The 18,040-nt window shown below is 36.9% G+C and overlaps 2 protein-coding genes and 1 pseudogene across 2 annotated transcripts; 1 reads left to right on the forward strand and 2 right to left on the reverse strand.

The window, feature by feature from the left end:
* On the forward strand, positions 4,004 to 5,320 carry LOC100157348 (putative olfactory receptor 2B8). The gene has a single exon (XM_001927438.2). It carries the CDS (start codon positions 4,376 to 4,378, stop codon positions 5,318 to 5,320), a length of 945 nt encoding a protein of 314 aa, XP_001927473.2. The 5' UTR covers positions 4,004 to 4,375.
* Positions 6,841 to 10,100, reverse strand: LOC100516981 (annotated as a pseudogene).
* LOC100156953 (putative olfactory receptor 2B8) lies at positions 12,115 to 14,129 on the reverse strand. The gene has a single exon (XM_003482136.2). The coding sequence runs from the start codon at positions 13,137 to 13,139 to the stop codon at positions 12,201 to 12,203; it is 939 nt and encodes a 312-aa protein (XP_003482184.1). The 5' UTR covers positions 13,140 to 14,129; the 3' UTR covers positions 12,115 to 12,200.

The raw sequence follows: 18,040 nt of genomic DNA on the forward strand, positions 1-18,040 counted from the left end.
AATTGTCGTGATCAAGATGTACCTCACTTATGAACTTGGGACAGGATAGAACTAATACCTGCATCTTAGGCTTACCACTGCATACCAGGCATTTATGATAAGGCATTGTTATAAGGTGACGAGCATGATTACATTCACTAGTGCTTGGGGTGGATCATGCCCACCCCCCACCTGATGATAGGTTGAAATTCTCAACCCAGATTCCTGTTAATATGACCTTATGTGAAAACAGGGTCTCTGTAGATGTAATGAGGTTAAGATGAGGTAAGACTCACTAGCATGTTGCCTAATCCAACATAGCTGATATTCTTATAAGAAAAACAGAACAGACAGGCAGGGGCATGGCCATGTGGCTGCTGAGGAAGTCACCGAAGGGCTGAAGCTGCAAGCCAAGGAACCCCTAAAACTGCCACCAGAAGCTAGAAAGGTACAAAAATTTATTCTCCCCTACAGATTTCAGAGGTGCTAGGGCACCTTAGTTTTGGACTGCTAGCCTCCAGAACTGCAGACAATAAATTTCAGTTGTCTTAAATCTCTAGTTTGTAGTACTCTGTTATAGCAGACTAGGAAAAATAATAGAACACATTGAAATTTGTATCAAATGCCCATGTTAATTTAATTCTACTTTTGTAGTTACAAAGAGTTTCACATATCCTTGTCAGAATTAACGATTTCTTAGTTCAGTTCATGTTCTGTGTAACACTGAGAAAAAGAAAATCATTTAAATAATATTCCATACTGGATTATGAGATATTTCCATGATCTCTGAGAAACAGCCTTTTCAAAAACATCGCCAGAGACTTCCACTCGGCACCATGATGGACCAGAGAGGCTGCTTCTCTGTGACTCTTAAAGCACAAAGATAGAGGGAAGAAGCAAAGGTAAGCACCGACATTTGATAAAACAATTACACTGACTAATGCCAGTTTTACCATTTTGTTATCATTCTGGGTATTTTGAAAAAAAGGTTTGAAAATCTGGAAGGTATCCTACTGTATAGCACAGGAAACTATATCCAGTTTCTGGGATAGAACATGATGGGATGATAGTATGAGAAAAAGATGGTATGAGTATATATATATATATGTGTATATATATATATATGTGTGTATATATATATATATATGTGTATATATATATATATAAAGATAATATGAGTATATATATATATATACATGCTTTAATAATTTAAAAAACTGCAGAAAGATTTTTAAAGATGTAAAAACAAAATCTAGAAGGTATAAGAGTTAATAACCATGTTGTCACTAAAGAATGTGCAAGGACTGGGGAGAGCTTACTCAAAATAGGACAGTAGATCCATTGTAACATAAACCTACCAGGTTTCAGTAAAGAACTAAAGACATTACCTCTTTTATTTCTTACTAATACCTAATGACATTATCTTTATTATTTTAAAGTAGAAAGAGCCAGGAGGTAAAGATGGGAAGTCAGCCTTTAGAATCTCGAAGACTGTGGTGGCAGATTGATTCTTACTATCCATGTATCCCGATCCCATCTTTTGCATTTTAGGACTTCCTATTCCAAGCTACTTTTACACTTTGGCACCACAGTAAGAACAACCACCAAGTCACCATAACAGGTACTTAACAAATTAGGAAAAAAGGAATAAGGGTACCAAGAATCCAACAGAAGAGGAATAATTGAGAGTTAGAAATATATCCTCTTTCCTGGTCATGGATTTTGCTAATAAAAAGTGATGTTTAAAAAACAAACAATTTTGAAAATTAAAAAATGAGCAGACCTAAATAGACATTTCTCCAAAGAAGACATATGGATGGTCAACATCACTAATTATCAGAGAAATGCAAATCAAAGTACAATGAGGCACCACCTCACACTGGTCAGAATGGCCAACACTAATAAATTTACAAATAACAAATGCTGGAGAGGGTGTAGAGAAAAGGTAACTCTCCTACGCTATTGGTAGGAATGTAAATTGGTACAACCACTGTGGAAAACAGTATGGCGATTCCTCAGAAAACTAAATATAGAATTACCATATGATACAGCAATCCCAATCCTGGCCATATATCCTGACAAAATTATAATTCAAAAAGATACATGCACCCCTATGTTCATTGCAGCACTATTCACAAGTGCCAAGACATAAAAACAACCTAAATGTCCATCAACAGATGAATGGATTAGGAAGTTGTGGTACTTCTACACAACGGAATACTACTCAGCCATAAAAAAGAATAAAATAATGCCATTTACAGCAACATGGATGCAACTAGAGATTCTCATACTATGTGAGGTCAGAAAGAGAAAGACCAGTACCACATGGTATCACTTATATGTGGAATCTACAATACTGGACAAATAAACCTATATACAAACAGACTCATAGACATAGAGAACAGACTTGTGGTTATCAAGGTGGAAGGTGGGGAGGGAGTAGGATGGACAAGGAGTTTAGGGTTAGTTGGTGCAAACTATTACATTTAAAATGGATAAGCAATGAGGTCCTACTGTACAGCACAGGGAACTATACCCAATCTACTAAGATATACCATAATGGAATATAATATAAGAAAAGGAATGTATATACATGTATGACTGGGTTATTTTTCTCTACAGCAGAAATTAGCACATCATTGTAAATCAATTATACTTTAATGAAAAAATTAAATTAAATTAAAAATTTTAAAAAGCAACACAGACAAATTATTGTCACTTCAAAGTTCCTGAACTGTTGTATATTTAATATATTTTCAGATCCTACTATTATAAATAAAGCTGTACATAAAACAGTGACGTCTACAAAAGATACAGTCCAAGTTTCCATAAAAACCAGCATTTTAAAAAAACTAAAGTTAAAATAGTCAAGACTACATATTCACTGTTGTTCAAGATTTCATTTGTTTTCCTCTTGTGTATTTATATTTCTCTTACTCCTCAATTCACTTTCCATATCCTCTTACAGTTTTTAAACTTCTCCCATATTTTGTTTTTTCCAACTAAAATTTTCTGTGAATCTACCACACATACTGGACTCTTTTCTAGGCTATGGTGCCTTTATATTTCTCTTCTTTAGGTATTATTATTTACTATTAAATTTGCCTCATGGTGTCCGTGTGTGTGCATGAGAGAGAAAGAGAGAGTTCTAAGATAAGACCAATGATTTTTTTTGGTCTTTTTTTGTCTTTTTAGGTAGGCCAGATGATTTTAATACAAAACAGAATGATTGATGTGAGGTCGGTATTTATCTGTACACAAAGAATATTTGCTCTATCACATTAAATAATTTTAAAATACTTGTGAAATGAAAGAAAAGGAAAAATCAATTAATGCTTTTGAGTTTTTACTCAAAGAAGTAACAATGATGACTCCTCAGGTTCAGTTCTCCAGGAACATGAAGTTTAGATACAATGAATTTTAAATAATTTCTAACAGAAGTTTTCCAATCAATACAAAGGATTACAGGCTCCCATACCATTGCTTTACACACTGAAATGTATTGTTCCCATATGAATAAAACTGTTAATAGCAAAATTTATTATCTATGCATATTTAAAAAAATTTTTTCTCTACACAAAACAAAAATAGGAGAGCCAGTCTGAAATAATACAATCCCCAAGGGAAAAAAAAAAAGAGATAGGGGCAGTGCATATTTGCAACATATTCACAATAATCAGATTTCATTTTTGGAGAAAGTTGAGTTACCTTTGCAGTTCATACAATAATAAAGACAGTATCTCTAACAGTTAAGAACTCATATTTAGAGTCACTTTGAATTCTTTTTTTCGCCCCACTGGTAATTTTTTTTAAATTGTTATTTCTCCAACACAATTTTTTTTTCCACTGTAAATCATGAGGACCCAGTTACATGTACACATATTTTTTTCTTCCATTGTCATGCTCCGTTTGTAAGTATCTCGACATAATTCTCAGTGCTACACAGCAGGATCTCATTATTGATCCATTCCAAAAGCAGTAGTTTGCATCTATTAACCCCACTCCCTTCCCCTCCCTCCAGGCAACCACAAGTCTATTCTCCAAGTCCATGAATTCTACCTCTGCAGTTTATTAGGTACATCACTCTGATAAAATTACCACACCTCTTTAACCCTCAGTTTCCTTTTCTATTCAACAGAAATCATAATGATGCAAAACTCACAGAATTGTTGTGACACAATGCATAGAACATGCTTAGGCCAGTGCCTGAAACATGGAAGATACTCACATACAGTAGCTATTTATAACCCTCTGTCTTGCCTACAAGGAAGTAACTGTGAAAATATCTCAAACTTCCAACCATACATACTCTAGTTACCCACTCTAAGAAAAAAGAGGTAGATTAAACATGCAAGAAAAAAGTAGGAGTCCTCTTAATTTCAACACGTAGACAACAATGGAAAGAGCTAATGACAGCACCTTCTCTGGATTCATTCTCCTGGGCTTCTCCAATCGGCCTCAGCTGGAAACCGCTCTGTCTGTGCTCATCCTGATCATCTACTTTTTGAGCTTCTTAGGCAATGGCACCATTATACTTCTGTCACTTGTGGATTCTCACCTCCACACCCCTATGTATTTCTTCCTCTCCAATCTCTCTTTTATGGACCTGTGTTTGACTACTTGCACTGTCCCCCAGACAGTGGCCAACTTTAAGGGAAAGGACAAGAGCATCACCTATGGTGGTTGTGTGACCCAGCTCTTCATTGCCTTGGGACTTGGGGGTGTAGAATGTGTCCTCCTGTCTGTCATGGCCTATGACCGCTATGCAGCTGTGTGCCGCCCACTCCACTACATGCTGATCATGCATCCTCAGCTTTGCTCACAGCTGGTGGCAACTGCTTGGCTCACGGGGTTTGGCAATTCTGTAGTACAGACAGCACTGACCATGACTCTTCCTCTCTGTGGCAAAAACCAAGTGGACCATTTCTTCTGTGAAGTTCCAGCGATGCTGAAACTGGCCTGCACCAACACCTCCATCAATGAGGCTGAGCTCTTTGCTGTCAGTGTCCTCTTCTTGGTGGTGCCCCTGTCACTTATCTTAGTGTCCTATGGCCACATTACCCATGCAGTCCTGAAGATAAAGTCAGCCCAGGGGAGGCGCAAGGCTTTTGGAACTTGTGGTTCTCACTCAATGGTAGTGATTGTTTTCTTCGGGACACTCATCTCCATGTACCTCCAGCCTCCCTCCAGTTACTCTCAGGATGTAAATAAAAGCATTGCGCTCTTCTATACTCTGGTGACTCCCCTGCTGAATCCCCTGATTTACACTTTGAGAAACAACGAAGTCAAAGGGGCACTAAGAAGACTAGTGAGGAGAACACCAGACTCGAGACAGAGCTAGTGCAGGGTTTGCAGAGTGAAACTCTAGTGCACTGGGAGACTTCTGAGTGACTAAAAACTAGTTGTAACTTAATCCAACACATCCTTATAAACACTAAATGTGTACAAGGCACTGTTCTATGTACTTAAGATGTATTAGTGAAACAGACACCCTATCCCCATGAAGCTATACTTTCTAGTGCAATGAATATACCTTAAATATGATAAGCTAAAATTAAAATACAGTATATCTATATTGGAATATTCTACAATTATGAGAATTTTAAAAGTGTAGTACATACAACAATGTGATTCTTACAAATATGTTTTTGAGTGAAAAAGTGAGACATAGTTAATGATTCCATTTATTAAAATTCAAAACCAGGAAAGGTGAGTGTGCAGTACTGGAAGTCAGAACTGTTGTTTCCCTGGGGAGTTATTTTTCTCCATTGGGAGGAGAAAATGGGGAAGGAAATTATGGGGTTCTGTCATGTTCTAATTCCTAAATGAGTGCTAGTTATATAATGTATACAATTTGTGAAAAATCTCAAAACTTACACTTGAAGTACTTACACTTACTGTATGTTTGTTGTCCTTTCAATATTTACTTTTTAAAGTTTTAAATGAGACAGAAATTAATAGAATACTATGACACTAAGTAATCATATTAAATACTTTTGTTCCTTTCACACAAAATTTGGATTTATAATCTAAATATTCTAAGTTCCTTTCTTCTACACTACAGCCACAGCAATGCTGTACCCGAGCTACATCTGCAACCTACACTACAGCTCATGGCAAAGCTGGATTCATAAACCACTGAGTGAGGCCAGGGATTGAACCCATATCCTCATGGATCCTAATCGGGTTCGTTACCACTGTGCCGCAATAGGAACTCCTCAATTAATAGTTTTAAAGTGTTTTTATACTAGTCATATTTAACCAGCTAGAATGAACACTATTTACTTTCCTTTGGAAACCTCAATCAAAGATCATTTGTACAGTGAGTGTCTGGTCTCTTCTTCATTCCATGAAGACGGTTAGTGGCCAGTTCCTGAGGCTAAAATTATAGTGATAATTTTCAAGTGATTTTTTTGAGGAAATTTTAGTCATGAGTTGCCAAGACCAGCTCAGCAGGATGGGGCTGAAGAACAGTTGCTGTGGAACTTAAGGAAAAAAGTTAACATAAAACAAGACACAGAGACATTTATCTTAAGTAAAGGTGGGAATGGGAAGGGGGGGCTCAAGGTCTCAGGGACCAAGAGCACTGCCTCAAGAAACCACACTGCTTTTATTGTGCTCTTTAGATGAGATCAAGTGAGGAGTGGCTATGGGTGGATGATATAGGGTTTGTTTACTATTATATAAGTTCTTTTACTATTTTAAAAGCCACTTAGCTGGTAAAAGGTTAAGCTCTTACTCTGACCTCTAAGGCACATAACAGTTCTTAAACTTAAATCATTTTTGCCTTTAGGCCTTTGTTCTTAAGCTTAAGTCATTTACCATCACCATGACTGTTTCTCAAGCAGGAAGACGGGACAAAGTAAGGAAGGACAAGGTGGAGTTTTCAGCAAAGAAGCTAAGAAAATATTATAAAAACATGTCTTGCAAAAATGAGTACTATATTGTCAATGAACTATATTTTGACTGAAAAAGATGCTTACTTGATGAATTTGTGTGTTTTTGAGTATATCTGTGTGTATTTGTATGTATGCAGTGTATAAAAATCCAAAATTTAGTAAAAAACAAAAAAATATTTTCATATAGGACATCAAGATTTGTAAATATTTGATATTACATTTGTAATATAGCAGATATTGAAGGCAATTTATAAAACAATGTAAGAAAAAGGATAAGTGGTAAAGTCAATGGGAAGTTTGTGTAAGTAATTTCCTCTTAGATATTTTGCCTCTAAAATTGGAAAGTTTGAAGGTTTGTTCATTTATCATTCTGCTAATGAAACAACAAAGGAGCAAGGCTTTTTCTTTAAGTGAAAATTTATTAGTAAAATATTAACATTCACACAGTTCTTGTCTACTTGTATGAATATTTTTGAGTGATTTCTGATTATATTCTGAGTATAGTACAGAAGATATGATTATTTCAATAACAATTCCTTGGATTTTTTTCATGACAGCTAGCTGCATTGTTAACCATATCTTTTTGAGTACAAAAAGGTTCCATCTATAATTATCTAGATGGTTACCTTTTTACTTTTCAGAAAATAAACATTGCTTCCATTCACTATTTCAATTTATCATTTCGTTCAAGGTGCCCTTTTGCAACATCCACTTCCAGATAAGGTGTAGCAAATGACAGCTGACCAGTAATAACCACTGCAATACAAGTAGCCCTTAGTCACAGTTTCCAAACTGCAGATTCAACCAACCAGGGATCTATTTAGTCTGCCATTTTCTCTAAGAGATTTCATGATCCACAGATTTCGGTACTCTGAGGATCCTAGAACCAATATTCTGCATATTCTCTGTATAGGGCAACTGTACTTGAAAAAGTTAAATTTTTAGTAATCATTTCTTACTCATTAGATACCTTTGGAAGTGATGAGGATGATGTAGGCAAGGATTACAGAGAGGACAGGACCCTTCTGCACAGAGACAATAGCCTCAGCATTCCCCCCACCTCCCAGTGGAGAATTTAACAACCCTGATGTGAACTTGGACTTGGACTAAAGAAAGGGCCTTAGCCAGGAGAAAAAGATACAGCACAATAGTTATGTAAGGCTGAAGTGACAAACTAAGAACTTAAGAGACCTCAAAGACATGGCCAGATGTTTCCAGTGAGTATTTCCATATTCAGTGAACTGAGAAGCCAGAGAGCTAAACCAAAAGCTTCAAAAACAGAATAAAACACTTTTTAGGTCCATTGTGCTTAGGAAACAAAAAAACCACCAGGGAAAGGTGTCCTGTCTCTACCACCTAGTTTTCTTCATCAAGGCACTTGCCAAATTTTGAGGCTGCATAGAAGATAAGGCTAAATAGCTAAGGTGAATATCTTTAAAGGACAGAATGTATTCTTCCAAGACTTCCAGGACTGATAAAATAAGACTTCCCAGGAGTTCCCAATGTGGCACATTGGGTTAAGAATCTGACTGCAGTGGCCCCTGAAGAAACATGGGTTCCATCCCCAGCATGGCACAATGGATTAAAGGATCAGGCATTGCCACAGCTGTAGTAAATGGCTTTATCAGGATTAATATAGTTTCCTTTAAGAGTAAAATTTATTTTTCCCATAGTTTCCCCACCTACTTCTGTGAAAAAGCTCTAATGCATTCAACCCATGTACTTTGTAATGGAGTCATGATCAAAAGGCAAGAATAGGGAGTTCTCTGATGGCACAGTGGGTTAAGGATCCAGCATTGTCACTGTACTGTGGGTTTGATCCCTGGCTTGAGAACTTCCACATGCTGCAGGAATGGCCAAAAAAAAAATCAAGAATATATTATATCCTTCTAGCATTTGTTAGAAAATGTCAGTATTTCTTAACAGTGTTTCAATAGTTTATGGTCTTATTTTGGCTGTGCCTTTATGTTATTTACTCACATATCTTTTTGCAAGTAGAAATGGAACAATGTTCCTGGATGGGGGGCAAATAGGAAAAACCAGTGTACTTTTTAAAAAATAATAAATATAAGGCAAATGTTCTAGGAACACTGAATCAGCACCTCTTGAAATTGGGATGAATCCATGAACTTAGATTTTGAACATACACTTTTGAAAAAGAATTGAAGTAAAGAAATTCCCTTCAGAGTTTCCAGGGATATTTTGGATGAAACATGGAGGACACATACATCCAAAGAGCTTTGACATTCAAAGTCCTTTCATTAAATTGTCCTCCTCACCACATTATCTGGAGGCAGAGTCCTTCCAAAGCACCCTCCTCATTGCTCCCTTCACATCCCTGTTGCGCAGCATATATATGAGGGGGAAAGATCATGGGGATAATGATGGTGTAGAAGAGAGATATGAACTTGCCCTGATCCTGGGAGTAGTTGTTGCTGGGCTGAAGATATGCATAGAGGGCTGTGCCATAGAACAAGGAGACCACTGTCAGGTGGGATCCACAGGTCCCAAATGCTTTTCTCTGTCCTACAGTGGACTTTATTCTCAAGACTGCCCTCACAATCCCACCATAGGAGAACATTATTAATGTAACAGGTATGAAAAGAGTGATGACACTGGCAAAGAAGAGCTCAGACTCATTCATAGAGGTGTCAACACAGGCAAGCTTGAGCAAAGGAGGGACCTCACAAAAGAAGTGGTCTAATTCATTTCTCCCACAGAATGGTAAAAGGAAGGTGAGCACTGTCTCCAATAAGGAGTTGGCAAAACCAATGATCCATGAAGCAGAAGCCATCAGGGCACAGAGACGGGGGTGCATGATTACTGTGTAGTGAAGGGGCTTGCAAATAGCTGCATAGCGGTCAAGTGCCATAACTCCTAGGAGAATACATTCTGTAGATCCCAACTCCAGAGAGCTGTATAGATGAACTACACCATCACCAAAGGAAAAATATTTGTATGATCCCCTGAGATTAACCAGGAGCCTGGGAACAATGCTTGTAGTATATAGCATAGGTCCAGAAAGCTTAGGTTGGAGAGGAAAAAGTACATAGGGGTGTGAAAATGTGGGTCCACATGGGATAATGCAATGATGGTTGTGTCTCCCAGCAAAGTGAAGATGTAGACCAAAAGAACCACATAGAGAACCTGCTCCAGTCAAGGTCTGTCAGAGAAATCTAGTAGCATAAATCCAGTGAAAGAACTTTCATTTTTCTCTTCCATCCTGTGTTAGCACATGTTTCCTGCCAAGACAAAGCATTTAAGAGTTTTCAAAAGGTATCTTCAAGTGGAGTCATGTGGGGGTGGGAAGGAGTATGTGAATCTATCATGTTAAAGGACAGAGCCATGGGATTTTATATGCAATTATTTGAATAAATGGTATATTCACTGAAATTAACATATGTTATACCAATTTAGTTCAACACCATCAAAAATAGTAATGTTGATATTTAATATAAGAAAAAATCAAATAATAGACCTTGTGTTTCCATAAATCATAGATATAATAGATCTTTTTCAGATTGTGTTTAATAGGATTTAAAGTAATCTAAGAATATATGCACATTTTAGAGAAAATGGGATAGAGAAAAAAAATAGGAATCATATGAGGGAAAGAGTTATTTTAAATATGTAACCCATAGTTCTACACAGCTGGATTTGCACATAACTCATGTGTAATAGAATACAAGATAATCTCTACAATGCATTCAGTAAGAGGAATTTATGACCTAGAATGTATTTATACAAAGGATTAAGTACATTCCAAATATCACTAAGAGTGCTGCACATAAACATTTTGGTAGAATTGCTTCTCTACTTCTCATATATATTTGTGAATGCTACCTTGGACTTTTTGTATGGTAGCACAACAAATAAATACACAGAGCCTGAAAATATCACCATTCAACTACAGTGCTTAACTCTTGCTCTCAGGATGCCTAAAATTACTATACCAATTTAACAAGAATACCAAAAATTCACTGGCCATGCAGTTGAAGGCAACACTTCAAAATTCGGTGACAAACACCTCATTTTCTGTTGATTTTATTTTCACATATAACCAATAATTAGAGTGCATGGATTTCTTAGAGGAGTTGATATACACTGCAATGTACACACTTATACACAAGCACTCCCTGGTGTTATTAACAGATAAGGGCTACCATTGTCACTGGCAGCAGGGCATCACACTCTTTACCCAGTGCTTCCAATGCACAGCTTTCTTTGAATAATGATGCTATACAGTATGGTTTGCCACACTGGGGAGGGTACAGTTGAACCTGAAAACTGAATTAATTATCAGAATTAATGTAACAACTTTTTCTTTTAGATTAAAATTTCTTTTCTCCCATAGTTTCTCCACCTACCTCTATGAAAAATTTCTAACACAGTCAACCCATATAATTTGTAATGGAGCCATGATCAAAATGCAAGAATAAATAATATCCTTTTAGCTACTGTTAGAAAATTCTAACGTGTTAGTATTCCTTACAGAGTTTCAATGGTTCATTTTCTTTTTCTTTCTTTCTTTCTTTCTTTCTTTCTTTCTTTTTTTTTTTTTTTTTAACGGCTGCACCTGCTGCATATGTAAGTTCCCAGGCTAGGTGTCAAATCAGAGCTGCTGCTGCTAGCCTACCCACAGACACAGCAATGCTAGATCTGAGCAGCATCTGCAACCTACACACGGCAGCTTGCAGCAATGCTGGACCCTTAACCCACTGAGCAAGGCCAGGAATCCAATCTGCATTCTCATGGATACTAGTCGGGTTCTTAATCTGCTGAGCCACAACAGGAGCTCCCAGTGGTTCATGTTCTTATTTTGACTGTACCGTCATGTTATCTACTTGCATATCTTTTGCGCATAGAAATGGAATAATGTTCCAAGATAGGAGTGCAAATAAGAAAAATCTGTTCAGCTTAAAAAAAATAATATATCAATCTTTGGCCTCGCTTAGCAGGTTAAGGGTCTGGCATTGCTATGAGTTGTGGTGTAGGTCAGATCTGTCATTGCTGTGGCTATGGTGTAGTCTGGCAACTACAGCTCCCAACTTCTATATGTTGCAGGTGCCACCCTCAAAAATCTAATAATAATGATAATAATAATATAAGACAAATACTCTAGGAACATTGAATCAGCATCTCTAGAAGTTGAAATGAATCCATGAACTTAGATTTTGAACACTCACATTTGAAAGAGAACTGAAGTAAAGGCATTCCCTTGAGAATTTCAAGGGAAATACTGAATGACACATGGAGGACACACACATACATCTAAAGACCTCAGGCATTCAAAATCCATCCATTACTGTTTTATTAGGCCCATCATCTGGAGGCAGAGTCCTTCCAAAGCACCCTCCTCATTGCTCCCTTCACATCCTTGTTGCGCAGAGTATATATGAAGGGATTGATCATGGGGGTAATGATGGTGTAGAAGAGAGATATGAACTTGCCCTGATCCTGGGAGTAGTTGTTGCTGGGCTGAAGATATGCATAGAGGGCTGTGCCATAGAACAAGGAGACCACTGTCAGGTGGGATCCACAGGTCCCAAATGCTTTTCTCTGTCCTACAGTGGACTTTATTCTCAAGACTGCCCTCACAATCCCACCATAGGAGAACATTATTAATGTAACAGGTATGAAAAGAGTGATGACACTGGCAAAGAAGAGCTCAGACTCATTCATAGAGGTGTCAACACAGGCAAGCTTGAGCAAAGGAGGGACCTCACAAAAGAAGTGGTCTAATTCATTTCTCCCACAGAATGGTAAAAGGAAGGTGAGCACTGTCTCCAATAAGGAGTTGGCAAAACCAATGATCCATGAAGCAGAAGCCATCAGGGCACAGAGACGGGGGTGCATGATTACTGTGTAGTGAAGGGGCTTGCAAATAGCTGCATAGCGGTCAAGTGCCATAACTCTTAGGAGGATGCATTCTGTACCTCCCAACCCCAAAGAGATGTACAGCTGAACTACACAACCACCAAAGGAGATAAATTTGTCTGATCCACTGAGATTAACCAGAAGCTGAGGAACAATGCTGGTAGTATAACACAGGTCCAGAAAGCTTAGGTTGGAGAGGAAAAAGTACATAGGGGTGTGAAGATGTGGGTCCACATGGGACAATGCAATGATGGTTGTGTTTCCCAACAAAGTGAAGATGTAGAAGATCAAAAGAACCACAAAGAGGACCTGCTCCAGTTGAGGCCTGTCAGAGAAACCCAGCAGGATAAACCCAGTGAAAGAACTTTCATTTTTCTGTTCCATCCTGTGTTAGCACATGGTTCCTGTCAAGATAAAGGATTTAACAATTTTTAAAGCATGCCTTTATGTTAAAAGACATGTTAAAAGATAGGACAATGGAAAAGTATAGGCAAATATTTGAAAAAAGGTTGTACTCATTGGGATTGACATATCTTATACCAATTTAGTTCTACATTATCACAAAAATATTGATATTTTATATAATAAAAATCAATAAGGGACCTAGTGTTTGCATCAATCATATATATAAGAGGTCTGTTTCAGATTGAGTTTTATAGGACTTAAACTTCTCTAAGAATATATGTACTATTTAGAGAAACTTGGGTAAGGAGAAAACAGGAAGAATAATCAGAAAGAATAAGAGAAAGAGTCAGACAAGGGGGGAAAGGTTATCTTAATTATGTATCTCATAATTTTATATAATTGGATTTGCGCCTACTTCTCATGCCATAGAATACAAGATAATTTCAAAAAATGCATTCAGTAATAGGATTTTATGCCCTAGAATGTACTTATACAAAGGATTAAGTTACATTCAAAATATCGCTAAGAGTGCGGCACAGAAACACTTTAGCAGAATTGCCTCTCTACTCTGCTTATGTTTATGAACACCTCCTTGGTCTTTTTGTATGGCAGTAAAGCAATTAAATACTCAGGCAGAGCCTGAAAATACTACCATTCCATTAGACTGCTTAACTGTTGCCCTCAAGATATCAAAAGTACCAATTTAACAAGGACTCCAAAAATTCATTGGCTGTCCCATAATTTAGTTGCAAGGAAAGCAAACAACCAAAAATATCATTCAGTTTGAAATATAAAAGCAAGCACAACAGAAATTTAGTACGTCATATATATGGATTAAGTAAACTAACATCACTTTACACTCAATCACTCAAACTAGTTCACAAATCTTGCAAAAATAATTTTTAATTAGTAAACTTTTTTTCACATTTAAAGCTTGTAAAATAAAGCATCCAAAGGTCTGGACCTGAACTGATATGCTACTTACAGTTAATAACATTAATACAACTGGTATTATTGAGTGTTTGATATGTTCTAAAACATTTACATGCATAATCTCAACTATGGCCTGGGAACTTCCACACGCCACAGCTGCAGACAAAAAAAGAGAGAGAATGATTTTAGGTTGAAAAATAAAATATCAGGCAAAGGAGACGCCAACTAAAACAGGAAAAAAAAAAGTAACTGTCTGTGTATGTTACAGTTGTTTCCAATCCACATAGAGGGCACCCCGGGATATAATTAAATTACTAATGTCATATTTTGTCTTTTTAAAACTTTTTTTCTTTTATAATCCAGGAAATTATTATCCTTTAGTAAAAATGGATATGGGAAATCTCTAGATGCAAGGTGCATTATCACACTGATTCTCAAGAATACATTCTGCTGATCTGGATCACCTTGTTCCCTCCCTACTTTCCTCCTCTACTCAGCATCCATCTCTCCTAAAGCTGTTTGCACCACCACAAAAGGTAACGTTCCAAGAGAAGGAATATTCTTTGGCTAAAGTTAATAAGAAATTCTCATTTCTTTCCTATCACATGTAAAGAATTGTATAATCATCATCTATGTTAAGATAAGCATCCACGCTACCAATTTAACAAGGACTCCAAATATTCATTGGCTGTCCCATAATTTAGTTGCAAGGAAAGCAAACAACCAAAAATATCATTCAGTTTGAAATATAAAAGCAAGCATAACAGAAATTTAGTACATCATATATATGTACTATAGTAATATTGATTCCTATTAGACTAACTACTGAAATAATAATGACTGGAAATATTGGATACTTTCATCCTAGCTATAGGAACAAAAAATGGTGTCCTTGGCAACAATCATGATATGACATGATATATGAAAATCTTGTTATAAAAATTATATATAAACTATTACTTGGATACAAAAAAGAAATAATTTTAAAAAGAAATATATATACATAGAGACAGAAAATTTAACTAGCAAAATAAAAATAAACACATCCAACAAAACAATATGACATTCTGTGTAACAATTATTAAAAATTTAAGGAGTTCCTGTTCTGGCTAAGTGGTCACGAACACAATTAGTATCCATGAGGATGTGGGCTCAATCCCTGGCCTCCATCAGTGGGTTAAGAACCTTGCTTGCTGTAAGCTGTGGTGTAGGTCACAGACTTGGCTTGGATCTGGCAGTGTTGTGGCTGTAGTAAAGGCCTGCAACTACAGCTCTGATTTGACCCCTAGCCTGGGAACTTCCACATGCCACAGGTACTGCCACAAAAAGACAAAAAAAAAAAAAAAAAAAAAAGGAAAAAATTTAATATAATGGATAATGACATCTTATAAGAACACAATTTTGACGTATTAGTCAAGGGAATAGTCATCAAGTGAAAGAGGTTAAAGGCTTAGCGCTGACACATATCTGGTGGTAGAAGTACTATCTTCCAATTATAATAATACATAACTAAAATTTTAGTGGACGAATAAGTATTTCAATAAAATTAAACACTCAGTATGCAAACCACATATTTTAAAGACAAGATTTCAAGATAATGTCAGTTTTGAAGATATTTCCCAGCAGCCCCACTCTTGGGCATATATCCAGACAAAACCTCCCTTAAAAAAGACACATGCACCCGCATGTTCACTGCAGCACTATTCACAATACCCAAGACCTGGAAACAACTCAAATGTCCATCAGCAGACGACTAGATTAGAAAGATATATCATACACCACATTAACAAAAAAAAGTCAAAAATCATATGATCATCTCAATAGACGCAGAAAAAGCATTTGACAAAGTTCAACATCCATTCATGATCAAGACCCTCGCCAAAGTGGGTAGAGAGGGAACATTCCTGAATATAATCAAAGCCATTTATGATAAGCCCACAGCAAATATAATACTCAGTGGGGAAAAACTGAAAGCCTTCTCACTCAAATCTGGAACAAGACAGGGATGCCCACTCTCACCACTGCTCTTCAACATCATTTTGGAAGTCCTGGCCACAGCAATTAGACAAACAAAAGAAATAAAAGGCATCCATATAGGAAGAGAAGAGATCAAACTGTCACTGTATGCAGATGACATGATACTATACCTAGAAAACCCTAAGGACTCAACCCCAAAACTCCTTGAACTGATTAATAAATTCAGCAAAGTGGCAGGATATAAGATTAACATTCAGAAGTCAGTCGCATTTCTGTATACCAGCAATGAAATATTAGAAAAGGAATACAAAAATACGATACCTTTTAAAATTGTACCTCACAAAATCAAATACCTCGGAATACACCTGACCAAGGAGGTAAAGGACCTATATGCCGAGAACTATAAAACTTTAATCAAAGAAATCAAAGAAGATGTAAAGAAATGGAAAGATATTCCATGTTCCTGGATTGGAAAAATCAATATTGTAAAAATGGCCATACTACCCAAAGCAATCTACAGCTTCAATGCAATCCCTATCAAATTACCCAGGACATTTTTCACAGAACTAGAACAAACAATCCAAACATTTATATGGAACCACAAAACACCCAGAATCGCCAAAGCAATCCTGAGAAACAAAAACCAAGCAGGAGGCATAACTCTCCCAGACTTCAAGAAATACTACAAAGCCACAGTCATCAAAACAGTGTGGTACTGGTACCAAAACAGACAGACAGACCAATGGAACAGAATAGAGAACCCGGAAATAAACCCTGACACCTATGGTCAATTAATCTTTGACAAGGGAGGCAAGAACATAAAATGGGAAAAAGAAAGTCTATTCAGCAAGCATTGCTGGGAAACCTGGACAGCTGCATGCAAAGCAATGAAACTAGAACACACCCTCACACCATGCACAAAAATAAACTCCAAATGGCTGAAAGACTTAAATATATGACAGGACACCATCAAACTTCTAGAAGAAAACATAGGCAAAACACTCTCTGACATCAACATTATGAATATTTTCTCAGGTCAGTCTCCCAAAGCAATAGAAATAAGAGCAAAAATAAACCCATGGACCTCATCAAACTGAAAAGCTTTTGCACAGCAAAGGAAACCCAAAAGAAAACAAAAAGACAACTTACAGAAGGGAGAAAATATTTCAAATGATGCAACTGACAAGGGCTTAATCTCTAGAATATATAAGCAACTTATACAACCCAACAGCAAAAAAGCCAATCAATCAATGGAAAAATGGGCAAAAGACCTGAATAGACTGGTCTCCAAGGAAGATATACAGATGGCCAACAAACACATGAAAAAATGCTCAACATCGCTATATAAGAGAAATGCAAATCAAAATTACCATGAGATACCACCTCACACCAGTCAGAATGGCCATCATTAATAAATCCACAAATAACAAGTGCTGGAGGGGCTGTGGAGAAAAGGGAACCCTCCTGCACTGCTGGTGGGAATGTAAACTGGTCAGCCACTATGGAGAACATTTGGAGATACCTTAGAAAGCTATACATAGAACTTCCATATGACCCCGCAATCCCACTCTTGGGCATCTATCGGACAAAACTCTACTTAAAAGAGACACGTGCACCCGCATGTTCATTGCAGCACTATTCACAATAGCCAAGACATGGAAACAACCCAAATATCCATCGACAGATGATTGGATTCGGAAGAAGTGGTATATATACACAATGGAATACTACTCAGCCATAAAAAAGAATGACATAATGCCATTTGCAGCAACATGGATGGAACTAGTGAATCTCATCCTGAGTGAAATAGATTTACCAGGAGATCCTGCTGAATAGCATTGAGAACTATGTCTAGATACTCATGTTGCAACAGAACAAAGGGTGGGGGAAAAATGTAATTGTAATGTATACATGTAAGGATAACCTGACCCCCTTGCTGTACAGTGGGAAAATAATTAAAAAAAAAAGAA

Source organism: Sus scrofa, chromosome 7 (genome assembly GCF_000003025.6).
Source record: "Sus scrofa isolate TJ Tabasco breed Duroc chromosome 7, Sscrofa11.1, whole genome shotgun sequence".
Lineage (NCBI taxonomy): Eukaryota > Metazoa > Chordata > Mammalia > Artiodactyla > Suidae > Sus > Sus scrofa.